Consider the following 17,500-nt stretch of genomic DNA (forward strand, 5'->3'; position numbering starts at 1 on the left):
GTGACAACATCATGATTTGTCATCTGTTGTAGATTAATAAAATTTAAACAGATTAATCCGTTATCTGCCGACCTCACTGGCCTGGAAATGTCATTACGCAAAACAAATTAATGATATAATCACATAACTGTAACCGAATTGAAATAACAGAATAACAAAATGTAACCCTCTCTTTTCTGCCATCATAAGATAAGACAGAATTTTAAAAACCGAAAGCAAAAACCTATAATGACACGCTTATTCATTATCTCTGTATGTACAGACAGGTTAGTCATGTTCACCACCTACCTCCACAAATACAACATCAAGACAACCTTGGAATCCACAGAAAAAGACAAATATTCTGGTACCATTATAGCATCATATTTATTACATAAATATAATAATAAAATAGACCAAGCAACAATACGACAAAAATATCTTCCTTTGAGAGTAAGAATGAGAAGCTTATACTGTTGCACTGTTGGTGTGCAATACGGTGAGCAGTTTCACAGCAACGCGAAGAGAGAATTTGAAGGTGGGGAGGCCACTGTTGCCTTATGGCGATGGAACAACACGTCACAGTATATCCCAAGGGGTGTGTGTGTGTGTGTGTGTGTATGTATGCATGCACCTGTTTATGTACCTATGTGGGCTCCAAAAGTTCCCATTAGGACACAAAAATCTGACAAAGGGACCTTTTTAAGGACCAAATATTGCGGTCCCCACAGTTTCAACAGTGTTTTTCGAGGTCATTTTGCTGTAACTGGTACAACTGAAAGTACAAAAACATTTCTTTATTGGAAGGTTAGGGTTAGGGATTATTTTGGAGGCCATTACTGTAGATATTATTTAATTAGAAAAGAGTCACAAAGGACAAAAACAAGTGTGTGTGTGTGTGTGTGTGTGTGTGTGTGTGTGTGTGTGAGAGAGAGAGAGAGAGAGAGAGAGAGAGAGAGAGAGAGAGAGAGAGAGAGAGAGAGAGAGAGAGAGAGAGAGAGAGAGAGAGAGAGAGAGAGAGAGAGAGAGAGAGAGAGAGAGAGAGAGAGAGCATGTTAAGTCTCTCTTTATAGCACCTGTCGTTAGCAACAGACTTCAGCATAAGGTGTGTACACGGAGAAAGAGAGAGAGAGAGAGAGAGAGAGAGAGAGAGAGAGAGAGAGAGAGAAAAAGAGACTGTGTCTGACAGACACTAGTTTATTACTGGTGTGAGCACCTGTCTTTACGAGGCTTCGGCATAAAGTATGTAGACTGGTCTACTAGATAGAGAGCATGTGTGTGTGATTATCTGTGTGTCTACATATGTGAAATGTAATTCACATATAGTGTGAAGACTGGAAGGAGAGAGAGAGAGAGAGAGAGAGAGAGAGAGAGAGAGAGAGAGAGAGAGAGAGAGAGAGAGAGAGAGAGAGAGAGAGAGCATGTGTTGTCCATGGGTAGTTTATTTCTGGTGAGAGCACCTGCCAGAAGACTTCAGCATATATACGGTGTGTAGACTAGACTGGTATAGCAGAGAAGAGCGGAAGAAACGCATAGGCAGAGGAAACTGTGTGTTTGTGGAATGAGGGGAGTATAAATACTGCATAATGAAGCTGTGTGTGTGTGTGTGTGTGTGCAGGGCCATTGACTGCTTTAACCAGGCCCAGTTATTCTGAAAGTAGGCTTCTCATCTGTAGGCCTATGTGAATGGGCTAGCTTTTGACATACCCTAGGCCAACATGCACACATTTCCCAAAGTATACCACTTCGTTGAGATGGGCCTGCACAGGTGCTGTGTTCCATTGTAGTATTGAAAATGAGGTATTTGCCCCCATTCAGAGGGTATAAATGCTGAAGAATTGTGTTCAGTACTTATGCCTCTTTTCCACTGCCGTTTTTTTCTGGTAGGCCTACAGCTCGACACAGGACGACTCGGCCACCACTTTTTGCCTTACGATTGAGCTTTGTCATGCCCAATCGAAAAGCAAAAAGTGGCAGCCGAGTCGCGCTGTAGGCCTACCAGAAAACCGGCAGTGGAAAAGAGCATATATTATAAAGCCATACATTCAAATCAGCCTTGGGGACCAGGGCCATCTTATCTGGCCATGGCCCCAGTAGATGTAGGCATATAGCAAAGGGCCATCACTCGGCCACTCTGTGATGCTTTCACACCTGTTCTTATTTTTTTTTTAAAGTGGTGCGTGAGAGACATGTACATGTGATAATTGAAGAGGCAGCAAACACAGACAGGCCAAAATACAAATGTGCATCTCTTGGCTTGATGATGAGGGCGTGTATGTAGGTACTCTGCACAACAGCACAGAACACATGAGGATGTCTGCAGTCATGAATGTGCCAGCCAGCAGGGCAATGTGGAACACAACGACACACACACACACAGCAACAACACACAAGAACACAGACACAGAACAAAAGAATGAGTGAACCAGTTGTCGTCTAGACGATAGTCATTTATTAAAATGAAAAAAAGTCATGGTCTTATATACCTGAGTCATCCTTCGGCTTTTTAAACCCCCTAGGCTCCTTTTTCTCTTAACCATCTCATCGCTCTCCTCTCCTCGATGGGTAAAAAACACGGATGCATCAATAAGTGTTATCTGCGCGGGCTCCGTCATAGCTTTAGGTGCGTTTCACTCTGCCTTTCGCATCAGTGGGGGGGGTGCATATCTGATCACTATTATAGGCCCAGACCTGGGCGAGACATGGCAAGAGTCGGTCCATGAGTCAGACGTCTATATGTCTGTCTGCCACCATGTCATAGCTTTGGCTGAGGAGGGGGATGGGGGTAAAAGTGCGATGCATAGTTTCGGCATTGTGTACAGGTGAGGGACGAAGATGTTGATGATAATGGCACCTCTAAAGTAGAAGTACTCTGACAGGTGTAATTACAACACTAGTAGTAGGATAGGCTATTACAAAGTTCAAACCATGTAAAATTCTACAGATTGCATCTGTAAAAGTACATCTAATGTATACAACTTTGAGGGGGGGGCGCTGCTGTGAGGCTGCAGCATCTTTTCTTGTCTTTTTTAAAGTCACTGACATTTTTTTAACACCCACTGTGACTGTAGCGTATCTAGAGGAGCTGGAGCGCGAAACACTTACAGGTGCAAACAAGCATACACACTGAATAAAGAACATGACAAATAATAACGCATGCGTCAGATGGGGGGTGGGGGTACTTGGTGTTGTCTTTGTATAGGGTATTGTACTGAGGGGTAACTGTCACAACAAGTGTCCACCATGTGTGTCCACCTCAACTCTCTTGTACTTCTTCCTTCACCCAGCTCAGGGGGACACGTCTGAGCAGTGCAACAAGCCAGATTTTACTTATTATTATTATAATTTTTTAAAAGAATACTTCTTGTCATTTTTCAAGACATTTCTACACAGACTCACCACCATAATCTCTCAGGCTGGCCACTAACCGCACACATTCAGATCAGGTCGTCTCGCTTCTCTGATCAGCGAGACTCAGATGCCCCTAAGACACTCTAAAAACAACGCTGCTCCTCGCAGACACGATTGCCCTTTTCATCCATCCCCCGCCCGCCTATGTAGCTGGAATTGCATAGATATTTTCAGGTGAAGAAAATCTAAACATTTGGCACCAGACAGCGGAAAGAAGCGGAAAGGCCAAAATATATGATGTAGTTCATCATCACATATGTTCATCACATGTTAGCGCTTTAGGAAATTAAATATAAAATCCCAGGACAATCTCACATCTGCCATTTAGACCCATAACGGGCTACACAACTCTGCACGACAGACTTGTTTTCCTGTCATAGGACCAGCGGAAACAAGATCTGTTGAGGTGTCTGTGATAAAATCTCACTGTGCCAAGGTGTTCTGGAACTCACTGCCCATTGGTCAGGTGTTTTGGAACCCACTGCTCATTGGTTTACCATGGGTCAACTGTGGCTGATGCTCTCCAAGAGGACTAGAACGCCAAGCTACTCTGGCTAACCATTCTGGAATGAGTGAATAATGGCCAAATGCAGCACTGGAATCACCCGAATTGTATTGTACTGTGTATGTATTTTAAACCATTATCTGATTCTCAAATGTCAGGAGGGTTCACTGTAATTCTGGTTGAACTCGCCAAGCTAATTCATTTAGTAGTGTACGTTTTTACTTTGCAAATGCTACCAAGGAGAGGTCCCGCTGCTTGGTCACTAGGAAGGACTCTTCAGGAATCAAATCTGTCCTCTGGCTATGGGTCATGGTGGACCCCACATACCTCTGGCCATGCCCTACGGAGTGTAGAGTAGGCCTATCCATCCATCAGTCACCATGTTAAGTGGTATGAAATCAAAACAAACGACTTGTGCCAGTTTATAAGTGCACACAAGCAAGACGGGAAAAGGTGTATGTATGTTCAGAGCCCAGCAGGAAGCAGGTGAGGATAGCCTTGTGTGTTGACGATACGCCTTGAGTGTGCAAGCTTTTACATTGAAACATGGTTAATACAGTGACTTGTGTTCTTCTGTGTACGTGTCCATACATATCCCACATCAAGATGAGTTATAGCATAGAACCAGGATATAATGCTTTTTTGTTACATTCTATGAATTACCATTAAGATATTGCACCTTACTGAAGCTTTTTGTGACCCAGATGTTTCACAACTTCTGAACCAAAAATGTCCTTATGAGGTTAATTTTATTTTAATGAGAATTCTCGAGACAGTAAGTGAATCATTTTAACGGTCGTTCACCTTGAATGTTTCACTTGCTATGTTGCTATATTGTTCAGTTGTTGGACAAACACTTTGCAATTTGGTGGTTTGGTGGTCTACAAAAGTAGTAATGTTACAATGAAACCCAAAAGGTTAAACACACACGCATACACCATACTGTAAATCAACACATTCACAACATGATTGTTTGACACTGATCAACACTTTGATTTAAATGCAATCTGGTAAAAGAGACCTCTCTTTTGTGGAAAGAAAACAGAGTCTGGGTGACGAGTGAGTCTTGTGGTGCTGAGTGCCTCGTTTCTCACAAAACAGAAGCGTGCTTCCTATGACTGCTACCAAATATAACTAAACACTGTAGGTTAACACTTAACTTGACGCCGGCATCATATATCTGACATAACAGTGTCATAATAGTGTGAAAACTGTCATGACACAGTCATGGACGAGTCATAAACATGATGTCAATGTCATAAACATTTTACGGTCATGAAAGTTGATGAATGTTAGGGCCGTCTTTACCATTACCGAATGTCAAGTAATGATATAATCATAAAATGTTTAGCAAGCTTACTGTTGTTAATATTGACAAGATGCTATTTATTTGAAACTAGAAAATTACAGCTTGTGACAAGCCCAATCCTATCTACTTCTTTTCATTTGGAGCTGAAAAATAATCTTAGCAAGCATACTTTTCTCAGCCTGACAAGCCCAATCCTCTCTACTTCTTTTCATTCCTAGGTGATGCTAGAAGTATAGAGGGTCGGGCTTGACAGGCTAAGAAAAGTAAGCTTGCTAAGATTACTTTTTCAGTTATGAATGGAAAGAAGTACATAGGGTTTGGCTAGTCAGGCTGTGCTTCTCTAGTTTCAAGTAAAAAGCATCTAGTCAATATCAATTTAAGTAAACATCACCCAATTACATGTGATTTTGAACATTAGACATTTTAGACTTTTTAGACAAGCAGATATTTGCAACAAGAAAAAAATTGGATCAAGAAAAAAATGACTTGCTCCATTGACAAACAAGGCTAAATAGTTTAAAATGTCTAGTTCAAAGGTATTACTTATTAGGCGATTTTTGCTTAAATTAAGAGAAACTAGATGGTTTTTTTTTAACCGTGAACTAGAAAAATAAGATGGCTAAGATTTCCTTTTTTTGCAGTGAACTGATGTTCTCTGTCAGACCCGCCAATGCCTTCTCTCAGCTATATGGGTTTCAGTTCCACATGAAACGGAACGCATAGTGTTTTAAAAACTTTCACTTTGTGAATCATTCTGAATACAAAAAAAAAGAGTTGAGTGAATTGGTTATGTTCATGTTTGCGGGCCTTGCAATGTGGGAATGAAGCACGATTGTACGTATACAAACACCCAAACACAGCACAGACAACACCATACAGAGGACAGCCATGGGCACGCAGGACCAACGTGTGTGTGTGTTATAGTGCAAACACCACCACTGAAAACAGACTCGATTTCTGGCGTATATACTGTATATATAAAATAAAATCAAATAAATGAAATAAAACAAAACAAAATAAAACAGGAAAATGAGAGAATGTATGAGCAACTTCTCCAAAGCTTAACCTATGGATGTAGATTTCAACTGAGGTATGAGTTGGTTTCTGAATTAAATGTTTTGTTCCTTTTTTTGACGTTTTTTTTTTTCTTTCTGTCTTCAAAAAACAAACAACGAACTTCCACTGACAATGACAGGCTCATAGTAATACATCGGACGGACGGACGGACAGCGTCATGGAAAGATCACCAGCACACACACACACACACGCACACGCACGCACACAAGCACAGCGAAAGGTAGACCACGCCCACTGCTGGCTTGCATGTGTTGCTAAGCAATGGTCACAGTTGCCACAGTTGGGGCTTGTTTTCATCACAGCCGAGGATACGCTTCAATGAAATAGAAATCAACAAAGACAAACGACAACAGAGAAGAAGAAGAAGTGTACAAAAAACTCAATGTCCGCACTGCATGGACTTCGTTCAAACAATTTTACACACTCACATCAAATGTCAGAGTATCTGTGGAAGTCCCGCCCCTCAAAGGGGCGTCGGCTTCTCTCTCTCTTGGGATGACAGCGAGGGGTGGGCGGGGCGTTTGCAACGACTCCGTTGTCCGACTGTCCGTCTGTTCCTGGTACGCCCCTAGCCCGACCCCCCACGCTGAACACTCCGATACATTCCTCTCTTGCATGGATGTGGGAGCCACATCCACAGGCAAGGTCTTGCAATTCATGTGTGTGTGTGTGTGTTTGTGTTTGTGTTTGTGTGTGTGTGTGTGTGTGTGTGTGTGTGTGTGTGTGTGTGTATGTGTGTGTGTGAGGGGCTTAACTATTAGAAAAAGGCCCCACTGCAGTATCCTCTGGTGGAAGGATCTCCTGGCGTGAGCTCGACTGCACAGGTGCACTGTGGGGGATTGTTATCAGCACTTGATTGTTTGCCCGTTAGTTTGTTTAAGGTGAGGGTGGGCACAGAGAACACAGGGTGGGCTGGGGTGGAGTGGGGGGTACAGGGTAGGACAAAGGGGCGGGGCGGGGCGGGGCGGGGCAGGGCTTCGGTAGGTACATTCATTGATAGGTTGCCTGGGAACGAGACAGGTAGGATTGGATTTGATTGGGTAGGCCTTCACGGTGTCCAGAGTCCCCTGTTAGTCCCGCCCCCAGGTGTGTGATGCCTAGCTTTCGCCATCTGGACCATCACAGGCAGCCCAGACACGTTCCAGAAGGCAGCCAGACATTCCGACAGGATATTCCCATGGCTCTGTCCCATGTTTATCTGACGACAAAGGTGACGCAGCTCAGAGACAGGTGACACGAAGTAACACGAAGGTTCCACCTGGTTGGTGACCACGGCAGGCTGTGTCCACCAGGTCTGAGTTGACAAAGGGGACACGGGGGGAGGGGATGACACAGCTCAGAGGCAGGTGACAGACACAGGAGACAGCAGAGGTGTCCCCAGGCTGTGTCTTCCAGCTCTCAGTTGACAAAGGGGACACAGCTGACAAAGGGGACACGGGGGTGGGAGACACAGCTCAGAGACAGATGACAAATGCACTGTTGTTCCGGCACAGTGCCAGTTGGGGACAGAGAGGAAAGTGACCGAGGGAACAGAGACATACAGAGGGGCGACAAAGAGAACCGTTAGCAGTCAACGAAGTTTACTTCTCACGCTGCGAGCATGTGGTTTCGAGATGACAAAATGGCTGTTTCCTGTGTTTTGGAGAGTGGAGTAGAGCACTGTAAAGTAGAATAAAATAGAGACTTGAGAGTTAAGTAGAGCAAAGTTGAGAGGCCAGTTGCATGTGGCCGGGTTGCTGGTGCAAGACATCGACCTGGTTGGTTGTGATTTGTGTCCCGTGTGACAGCAAGCAAGCCACGTTATTGGTTCGTTTGTGTCCGTGTGGCAACGAGCGATCCAGCTTATTGGTTGGTTTTTGTGTCTGTGGTGTGTGGCAGCAAAGCGGTCGAGCTTATTGAGTGGCGTTGTGTCCGTGGTTTTGGAAGCGAGTGTCCCTGGAGAAATACATCCAACTGATTGGTTGGTGGCAAGGACCTTAGAGCGATACAACCACCTGATTGGTTGAGGTGGTAGGAAGGGGGAGGGAGGTGGGGCAGCATCAAGGGCTGCCCATGCTGGTGGGAAGGTAAGGGGGGGTCTTAAGAGCGACTGAACACTCACATTGGAAGTGCATACGTTAGTTTTGGTCAGCCAGTGCGTGTGTAAGATGTGAGGTGTGTGTGCGTGTGTGTGTGTGTGTCTGATGGGTGAGATGAGGTCCAGGTGTGTGTAGGAGGGCTCTAGTGGTTGTATAAGGGTTCACTCCACTGTTTGCATGTTGGTGTGAAAGAGGGTGTGTGTGTGTGTGTGTGTGTGTGTGTGTGTGTGTGTGTGTGTGTGTGTGTGTGTATAGGAGCTTGCTGCATTCCAAGCAGGTGTGTGTAGGGTGTTGCTCCACTGTGTGTGTGTGTGTGTGTGTGTGTGTGTGTGTGTGTGAGGTTGAGTCCCCGAGGGCAAACACGCACTCGTTTACTTTTCCCTTCCTCTATCAGTTTGTTCTCTATTGTCTCCATCCATCCATTTTCCATGTCCTCCGTGTTTTTTTCATACTTATTTAAAAAAAAAAAATCCCTCTTTCTTAAAGATGACTAGAGAGCATCTGAATGTCATCGCATGAAACAAACAAACGAAAAAAAGAAATAAAGAAAAAAACAAAACAAAACAAAAACAACACAGCCCATCGTTTTGTCTCGTCTCGTCTCATCGCCTCGGACCTCCAATCACATCGGAGGGAGCTGAACGTGTCACCACCTTGACAAGGTCAAAGGTCAAATGTCAAAGTTCATCCTGGGCGTTGCAGGGAGGTGTGTGTGTGTGTGTGTGTAGTAGTAGTAGTAGTAATAGTAGTAGTAGCTGCTGGCTGGTGTGTGTGTGTGTGTGTGTGTGTGTGTGTGTGTGTGTGTGTGTGTGTGTGTGTGTGTGTGTGTGTGTGTGTGTGTGTGTGTGTGGCTTGGCTCACTGGACTGGACTGGACGCCACTCCTGGACAAAAGAGGCTTCTGTTGTAGTCGTTGTTGCTGCTGCTGTTGTTGTAAACGGTTTTAAAGGAATATCCTGATGCCGGCTCTCTGTCGGTTGTTTTTTTTTGTTTGTTTGTTTTATCACAGTCTGTAATCTGTTTGTTTTCTTTCTTTTTTTTGAAAAAGCGATATCAAGAAGAATGTTGGTCACAGGTGGAAATTAAAACACACACATTTAAAAAAACAAAATCAAAAACCAACAGACATAAACCCACACTAGGGTGCTGTCCAGCACTGAACTGTATTCTTATAGCTCAGTGTGTGTATTTTAGTAATTAGTGTGTGTGTGTGTGTGTGTGTGTGTGTGTGTGTGTGTGTGTGTGTGTGTGTGTGTGTGTGTGTGTGTGTGTGTGTGTGTGTGTGTGTGTGTGTGTGTGTGTGTGTGTGTGTGTGTGTACAGTTACAGGAAAGTACAGGCAAGTCATTTGGAACTTACTTGGCAAGGATTGTGAAAGGGAGTGTTGCATGAGTGTGTGTTTTTGTGGCACATGAGTGTAGTGTGTGTGTTTGTGTTTGTGTGTGTGTGTGTGTGTGTGTGTGTGTGTGTGTGTGTGTGTGTGTGTGTGTGTGTGTGTGTGTGTGTGTGTGTGTGTAACATTGTTGTCCATGCAGACACTAACATCTGAGGTAGAATGTGTTGGCGTGGGCCCTCAGTCAGGTCAGTGATGTCAACATCATCCTACTTTATCTCGGGGACCCAGAGGAGTGAGGTTGTGTGTTTGTGTTTGTGTGTGTGTGGTGTGTATTCGTGTGTATGTGTAGGTTGTATGTGTCTCTGTGTATGTATGTATATGAGTTGCTGTGTGTGTGTATGTGTGTGTGCAAATGAATTCACAAACTGTGCTCCTTCAGGCATTCAGCTCTGCCCTTCATTCCCTCTCAGTCTGGTGTCCAATTGTGTGTTGTGTGTGTGTGTGTGTGTGTGTGTGTGTGTGTGTGTGTGTGTGTGTGTGTGTGTGTGTGTGTGTGTGTGTGTGTGTGTGTGTGTGTGTGTGTGTGTGTGTGTGTTATCTCCCATTTGTCCAGACTGTTCCCTGACTATACTGTTCATATCTCTCCCCTGCCAGTCACCACTTCAAATCAAATCTAAACAGGCCTTTCAATTATTGACTTTTCCTCCACTTTCCAATTTTTTTATCTATCCAATTTCCCACCCAAACAATTGACTTTGCCGAGGCAGCAACGAGGTCCATGACTTAGTTATACATTTTCAGTGTGTGGAAGTGTCAGTGTTTGAGTGTGTATGTGTGTGTGAGAGAGAGAGAGAGAGAGAGAGAGAGAGAGAGAGAGAGAGAGAGAGAGAGAGAGAGAGAGATAGTTAGACTGTATGTGTGTGTGTGTGTGTGTGTGTGTGTGTGTGTGTGTGTGTGTGTGTGTGTGTGTGTGTGTGTGTGTGCGTGGTAGCTGCCCTGAGTGGTTCCGGGTCATTGGCATACTGTATATATAGTAATAGGTACGGTAGGAAGAGATGGGCTTTAGTGGAGCTGCACGGGCCTGAAGGAGACACAGGTGTGAAGACAGGTGAGGTGAGGTGAGGTGAAGTCAGGTAGTGATCTCAGGCCATCTGAGGTGAGGTGAGGTGAGGTGGTCTGGGTTGTGTGGTCTACATCCTATGTGTCGTCTACAGGTAGAATGGTGTGGAGTTTTTGTGTGTGTGTGTGTGTGTGTGTGTGTGTGTGTGTGTGTGTGTGTGTGTGTGTGTGTGTGTGTGTGTGTGTGTGTGTGTGTGTGTGTGTGTGTGTGTGTTTGTGTGTGTGTGTAGCATACATCCTCTTTGTCTAAAGGTAGAATGGTCTGACTAAACTCCCCCTTGTGTGTTTGTGTGTGTGTGTGTGTGTGTGTGTGTGTGAGAGTGTCAGTGACTGACATGCTGTACATCTTTCATGTCTACAGGTAGAATGGTTGGGATGAAGGTAGATACGGACATTTACATGTTTACAGCTGCTGATGTGGTGCACATTAACCAGGGGGGGTGTGTCTGTGTGTATGAGGAATTGGACAGCTACTGGAAATGTGTATAATCTCTGTGTGTGTGTGTGTGTGTGTAGGAAGTATATGTGGTTGAGCATGAGCATGAGGTTGTCTATGTATGTAATGCGTGTGTGTGTGTGTGTGTGTGTGTGTGTGTGTGTGTGTGTGTGTGTGTGTGTGTGTGTGTGTGTGTGTGTGTGTGTGTGTGTGTGTGTGTGTGTGTGTGTCATTATACAGATGTAGTAAGCACACTGGTGTGCCCACGCTGAGGCACATGGATGAGGTATTATGGAAGTGATGAGCTCTTTGCATTGGTGGTGATATGCCTGCCGCTCTGCAGACTATTCCACTCACGTACTAGAATACTATACTGCACTATACTATACTATACTATACTATACTATACTATACTATACTGTATTGTGTTGCCTGCCTGTCTGCAGAATACTTCAATCGCATACTATACTGTACTGTATACTGTGCACTGTGCACCTCATGTCATGTACTACATAGTATACTATTCAGGAGGTGTCTGCAGAGTACGCACGTCACCTCAAATACTACGTAGTATACTATTCAGGATGTGTCTGCTTGTCAGCAGAGAGAGCTCGTATACTATATTGTGTGATTTACAGAGTACATACTACATGGCTGACATGTTAAACGGCAGGTCTGCAGGGTAGACAGCTCACATCATCATACTATACCGTAGCATACTACCCTGCAGTTGAGTACAGAGCTGGCATAGCATACTGTGTCTGCAGACAAAACAGCATGGGATAACTCATATAATATGCTGCTATGTCAGCGAGGCAGAACGGACAGCTCGCTCACATACCAAATCATATGATACGATACTGTGACACAGTCTCACATGGTAGATTACATTATACAGATCATGATGAGGAGGGTCCATCGAAAAGAGTGCAAAAAACAAAAACAAAAAAACAGGTTGAAATGACAACTAGGTTGGACACTATACTGGAAAATGAACACACAACCGGCTCATATAAGGCCTTTATGCTGTGCAGTACCAGGGGTGTCAAACGCATCTTAGTTCAAGGGCTACATGCAGCCTGGTTTATCTCAAGTGGGCCAGACGACTGACGTGATTGCAACATATCGAAAATGTTCTGCTCACAATTGGAATGGCATTGCTAGTTCACTATCTCGAGGCGGGTGGCAGTGTGTGGGTAATATCAGGAGCATCGACTGCAAATGCAGCCAGATAAAAGACATTTGTTCTCCAGTATTAAACCCCTGAAATCTCAGACAACTGCAGCAAATTTTGTAATGGGCTAGAGATTGAAGTTCTTATTTTTGACACTCTTCGTTTTTAACCGGTCTACAAGTGTGGGGCCGGATTGCACCATCTTGCAGGCCGCATCCAAATTGTCTAATCGAATTGTCTAGTAGAGTAAGAGTCACCAAGCCCATGCTTTTCAGCACACTCCTTTGCAGTGGGTATGTGTGGGTTGGGGTGTATCTTACTCGACAAGACGACCCTTTGTCGCATCTGACCCACGGGCCTTACGTTTGACACCCCTGGTCTACAATGTACTGTATTGTACTGTACGGTACTCAGTACTACACTGCTCTGTACTGCACTGTGATTCTACTGTACTATCTTGCAGTATGCTAGCTGTAGCACGCTAGCAAGTGGCATCCTACACGTGGGTTTTGAGTTGGAAAAAAAAACAAACAAAAAAACGAGTAGATTTCACAGATAGACAGAGCCACTGGCTGAGGTGTAGATGTGTGTGGTTGGTTGCTGTTTGTTTGTCTGTTGTTTTTTTTGCACCTTGTAAATCAGCTAAGAGTTAGGTTCGGCTGGGAGGTAAGTAGTAAGGTCGGGAGGTAGGTGTAGGTTCTCGGATGCTAGCTTCACTGGTTAAAGGAAATATCAGCTTTCCCAGCAGGGTCATGGACTAGGAGAGAGAGAGAGAGAGAGAGAGAGAGAGAGAGAGAGAGAGAGAGAGAGAGAGAGAAAAGGTGCAGACAGAATGAGAGAGTGAGAGAAAGAGAGAGGGGGAAATGGAGCGTGGGAGAGAAGAAGAAAGATAGAGAGAGCAACAGAGTTCGAGAGTTCGAGAGAGAGAGTCTGGGTGACAGGGTGACACTTCAGAGTTGTCCAAGTTGTGGCATTGAGTGTGCCAAGCACTCTGGACGTCTGGTTGAGGAGGGGGGCTGGATTTAGGGTTCAGGGGGTGCATTGGCACCTCGCCTGGCGGACACCAGTCTCAGTCTGGCTAGGCAAGATGGAGAGAGAGAGAGGGAAAGAGAGGTGTAGAGGAACAAGAGAGAACGGAAGAGAAGAGTGAGTTTAAAAAAAGAAACAAATAAAGAAATAAACAAAAAACTCCCACCACCCTTCCCCCCTTCTGATTCTTGTTCATTGTTCCTCGATGGACCTATTTTTTTCGGGGTGGGGGGTGGGGGTGTGTTCCATCCTCTCCTCCCAACCCAACTCACAAAAAACAAAGAAAAAAAAACATCATCCCTCTTTCCACCCTTCTTTCCTTCCTCTCACACCGCCCTCCATCTCCTCTCTCCTCTCAGTCCTCTCCGCCGCCGCCACCACAACGCACCACCTCTACAGCACCCTCTGCTGTTGTGCAGGGCTGGTGGCGGCGCGTGCTGGCCGTCATTCGTCCTGGTAGTCGAAGACCTCGAGGAAGAGCGGCGGGAAGAGTTCGGTGGGGCACTCCACCTTCATGTGCAGGAAGCGGCTGGCGTGGCAGGCCCCGATCATGCGCAGGTCCGTCACCTTCATCAGCAGCTTGGGCCAGAAGTGCGCCATGTTGTGCTTGCGGTGGTTGATGTAGTGCTCGAACGCCAGCAGGTAGCGCTCCTGGTTGCTCTCGATCTTCTCCACGGACGTCAGGCCCGTACGGTCTGAAAGGAGGTAGAGGAATAGAGTGTTAGATGGAGGGAGGGAGAGAGGGAGAGAGAGAAAGAGAGGGAGAGAGAAAGGGAGTATGGTTGGGAGAGGAGGGAGGGAGGGAGAGAGGGAGAGAGAAAGAGAGTATGGTTGGGAGAGGAGGGAGAGTGGGATGAAGAGAGATGTAGCAAGGTAGCGCTCCTGGTTACTCTCGATCTTCTCCACCCACGCCAGGTCCGTTTCAGACCACCTCTCTAGCCATTAAGCAAGTAGCACTCCTAGCTATTCTCTATATTCTCCACGCACATCAGGCCCGTTCGGTCTGGATGGAGGGTGGGGGAATAAAGAATAATAGATTATTGTGTCAACATGGACCACAGTACATTGTGCTAAAAAACATTTAAAAAAAAAAGTTTCAAAAGGGCACATTTTGTCCAGTAGGGCAAAAGGGCAGGTGCTTTAGCACCACATCGTCCCTATCTGTGCATGCTTATGCACATAGCTGATGTTTTTATCCAAAGCCACTTACAATTATTCACAGGGTATAAGTTACAGCCCCTGGAGCAGTGTGGGGTTAGGAGCCATGCACCTGCATGGAAGTGCGGGGAGAGGTAAGGGTGGGATTTGAACCCGTAACCCTCTGATCTTAATACGGCCCCCTCCCTATCCACTAGACCACGGCAAAAGGAAAAGGAGGAGAGGTCTTGGAGGAGGAGAGAGGAAGACCTCAGTCAGGACAGACGTTCAGAGGGCCTCTTTTAAAGACCACTTTTGCACCAAATTGGAAACAGCAGCTTACAAGCGTATAAAGACATTAATGAGATATCTCAAAACCGCCCAGTGAAGCAGGCCAGGGAGACTTGTAAAAGCCCCAACCAAACAGGTTAATAGAGGGGCAGCAGAGAGAGAGGGGGGGGGTGGTGGGGGTCGACATTCATACTCCCTGACCACCAGACAGAAAATTCAGGCCCCCTAAACCACCACTTAGGAAGTTTAAGAAGAGTTTTATAGTTTCATAGTTTCTCTCTCTCTCCCCCTGTTTCTGGTCTACGAAGTACGGCTGACCAATCCAGGGCTTGGCCAGCGGCAAGAGGAGGCAGCTCATCTTATCATCTAACAGTGTAGGTGTTGAGGTGATGTGAGACACATTGTAGGAGGCACAATAGACCCAGTCGGCAACCCTGGGCCTGCCCATGAAACTGCTTGTTTTCCCCTCCGTATGCTCCACCCGCTGTATGTAGTGGCTAATCAATATGTGTAATGATTGGCAGTTGGCGGAGCAATCGGAGGGGAAAACAAGCAGGTTCATGAGTGGGGCAGAGGCGCCGCCTGGGTCTATAGACAAAAAGGTCCGAGACACATCTTTAGGAGTAGTATCGCCAAAAAGGCGTCTTGAACTTCCTCACTCCTTCTTCCAAAAATGGCTGCCTCAGCGCAACCAGCTCCCCACCCCGTGAAGAGGGGAACGGTTCAGCCACAGGCCCACTGTCTGCACTGCATGAGGCTCAAGGAGAAATGTGGTGACGCAAGTGACCCGGACACAGAGGACGGCAGAGCACATCACTTTGTTTAAACCATTAAACTCTCAAAGTAGCTCCATAACTCACTGGAACCATAATAAGAGCCATGGCACTTCAAACGCGGCACTGAGGACTCAGTAAGTGTAATTTAATTTATTAAACTGACTGTTTAATCCGGATGCCCACTGTGGCAGTTTATGTCTTCCGTCCTGTTTTAGTAGCCAGGGAGTCATTTTTAGCCTTACTGGTAACGTCTCCTTTTATTTAGCTAGAATTTATTACCTGATGCCGCTCGTTTAAATCCTTGCTTCCTGTAAAATAATGTCAAACATTGGGATTTTAGACTTAACTTGCCTTAACCTATGCCATCATTTTATGTTAATTTTAGTTTTATTGTTTTAGATCACTGGTTCTCAACCTTTTTTGAACAAACGCTCCCTGGACTCAACCGTTGGCTTCATCATAAGCCTGCCAACGCCACCCTTAGTATTAAAGAATAAAATAGACTAATGCCCCCAATAGCGACTAATGCCCCCATTTGAGAAACACTATTTTAGATCAACGCCACTTAGTATCAGTGGTCAGGTCAGTACAACAATCTTTGTCACCCATGCGTGATGCAGATAGTATGACCAAGGCATTGCTGCTTTTTGCCCTTCCTGTCTCCCTTGCTATTTTACAACTAGCTACATCACCGTGGTCATTAGAACACAGTGGCCGACCATCCATGCATGGTGCAGCTAGCGTGACCAAGGCATCCTTCCATGGTTACATTCAGTCTATGTGTGTCAGATGAGCCCACCTGATACTGTTTTCACCCGAGCCCATTAATCCCGCATGAGCTCATGACCAGTAAGGGCCTGTAGCAGTGCCACTCTACTGCCCGCTTTGGCTTTAGCTGCCCAGTAACCACTCTACTGCTTCACCTGTGTCCATTAACACCCATTAATGCCCATTTGCGCTCATTAATGTCCAGTCATACCCTCTTACCTGAGCTCATGAGCAGTAATTGCCTGTAGAGCACAGCCACGTCTACTGCCCAGTAACTGCCCACTCTGGCGTTAGCTGCCCCCTGACCCATCACCTGTGCCCATTAATGCTTCACCTGTGCCCATTAATGCTTCACCTGTGCCCACTACTGCCCATTTCTCCTCTTTACCTGAGCTCAAGAGCAGTAAATAACATCAGCAACACTTCTCACAGGACAGCCTATGTACGAGTCTCCATCCCGCACCCTTGCTCTCCACTATGGACCCATTCATGCCCATGAATACTTTCCTAAATGTGCCCTCTCTCACCTGAGCTCATGAGCAGCACGGCCTGTAGCAGGGCCACCTCCGAGTCGTCCAGGTTGAACTGCGCCAGGCTCTTGCCCAGGTCAAAGATGGCGTCCGACACCACGCCCAGGCCTCCGTTCTTCAGCTGCTCCCGCTTGACGGCCATCTCGCCGCTCAGCGTCAGCGTCTCGCTCTCGGGGTCGTAGCGCACCGCCGCCCGCAGCGACATGATCTCCATACAGCAGCCCTTCAGCAGGATGATCTGGTCTTCACAAGGCAGCTAGAAACACACACACACACACATACGTTACGAGATACACACACACACACAGCGACATGATCTCCATGAAGCAGCCCTTTAGCAAGATGATCTGATCTTCACATGGCAGCTAGAAAACAACACACACGCACACACACATCCACACACACACACACACACACACACACACACACACACACACACACACACACACACACGCACGCGCACACACACACACACATATGATGTTGTTATGATATAAATTATTAAAAAAAGGTACAAGCACAGACAGACACCCGCCCACCCACGCGC

The 17,500-nt window shown here is 45.9% G+C and overlaps 1 protein-coding gene across 2 annotated transcripts in view; it reads right to left on the reverse strand.

Moving 5' to 3' along the window:
• Positions 1 to 11,429: 11,429 nt before the first annotated feature.
• The window catches only part of LOC134465894 (thyroid hormone receptor alpha-like), a 127,489-nt gene continuing 121,418 nt past the window's right edge, over positions 11,430 to 17,500 (reverse strand). Inside the window, exons 9-10 of one of the 2 annotated variants that reach the window (XM_063219795.1) lie at positions 16,951 to 17,209; positions 11,430 to 14,146 (exon numbers count right to left, since the gene is read on the reverse strand). In XM_063219795.1, the coding sequence (XP_063075865.1) occupies positions 13,896 to 14,146; positions 16,951 to 17,209 (510 nt within the window). In that variant the 3' untranslated portion in view covers positions 11,430 to 13,895. The remainder of the gene's footprint in view (positions 14,147 to 16,950; positions 17,210 to 17,500) is intronic. The other variant, XM_063219787.1, reaches the window with a different exon arrangement.

This window comes from Engraulis encrasicolus, chromosome 2, assembly GCF_034702125.1.
Source record: "Engraulis encrasicolus isolate BLACKSEA-1 chromosome 2, IST_EnEncr_1.0, whole genome shotgun sequence".
In the NCBI taxonomy this organism is placed as follows: Eukaryota; Metazoa; Chordata; class Actinopteri; order Clupeiformes; family Engraulidae; genus Engraulis; species Engraulis encrasicolus.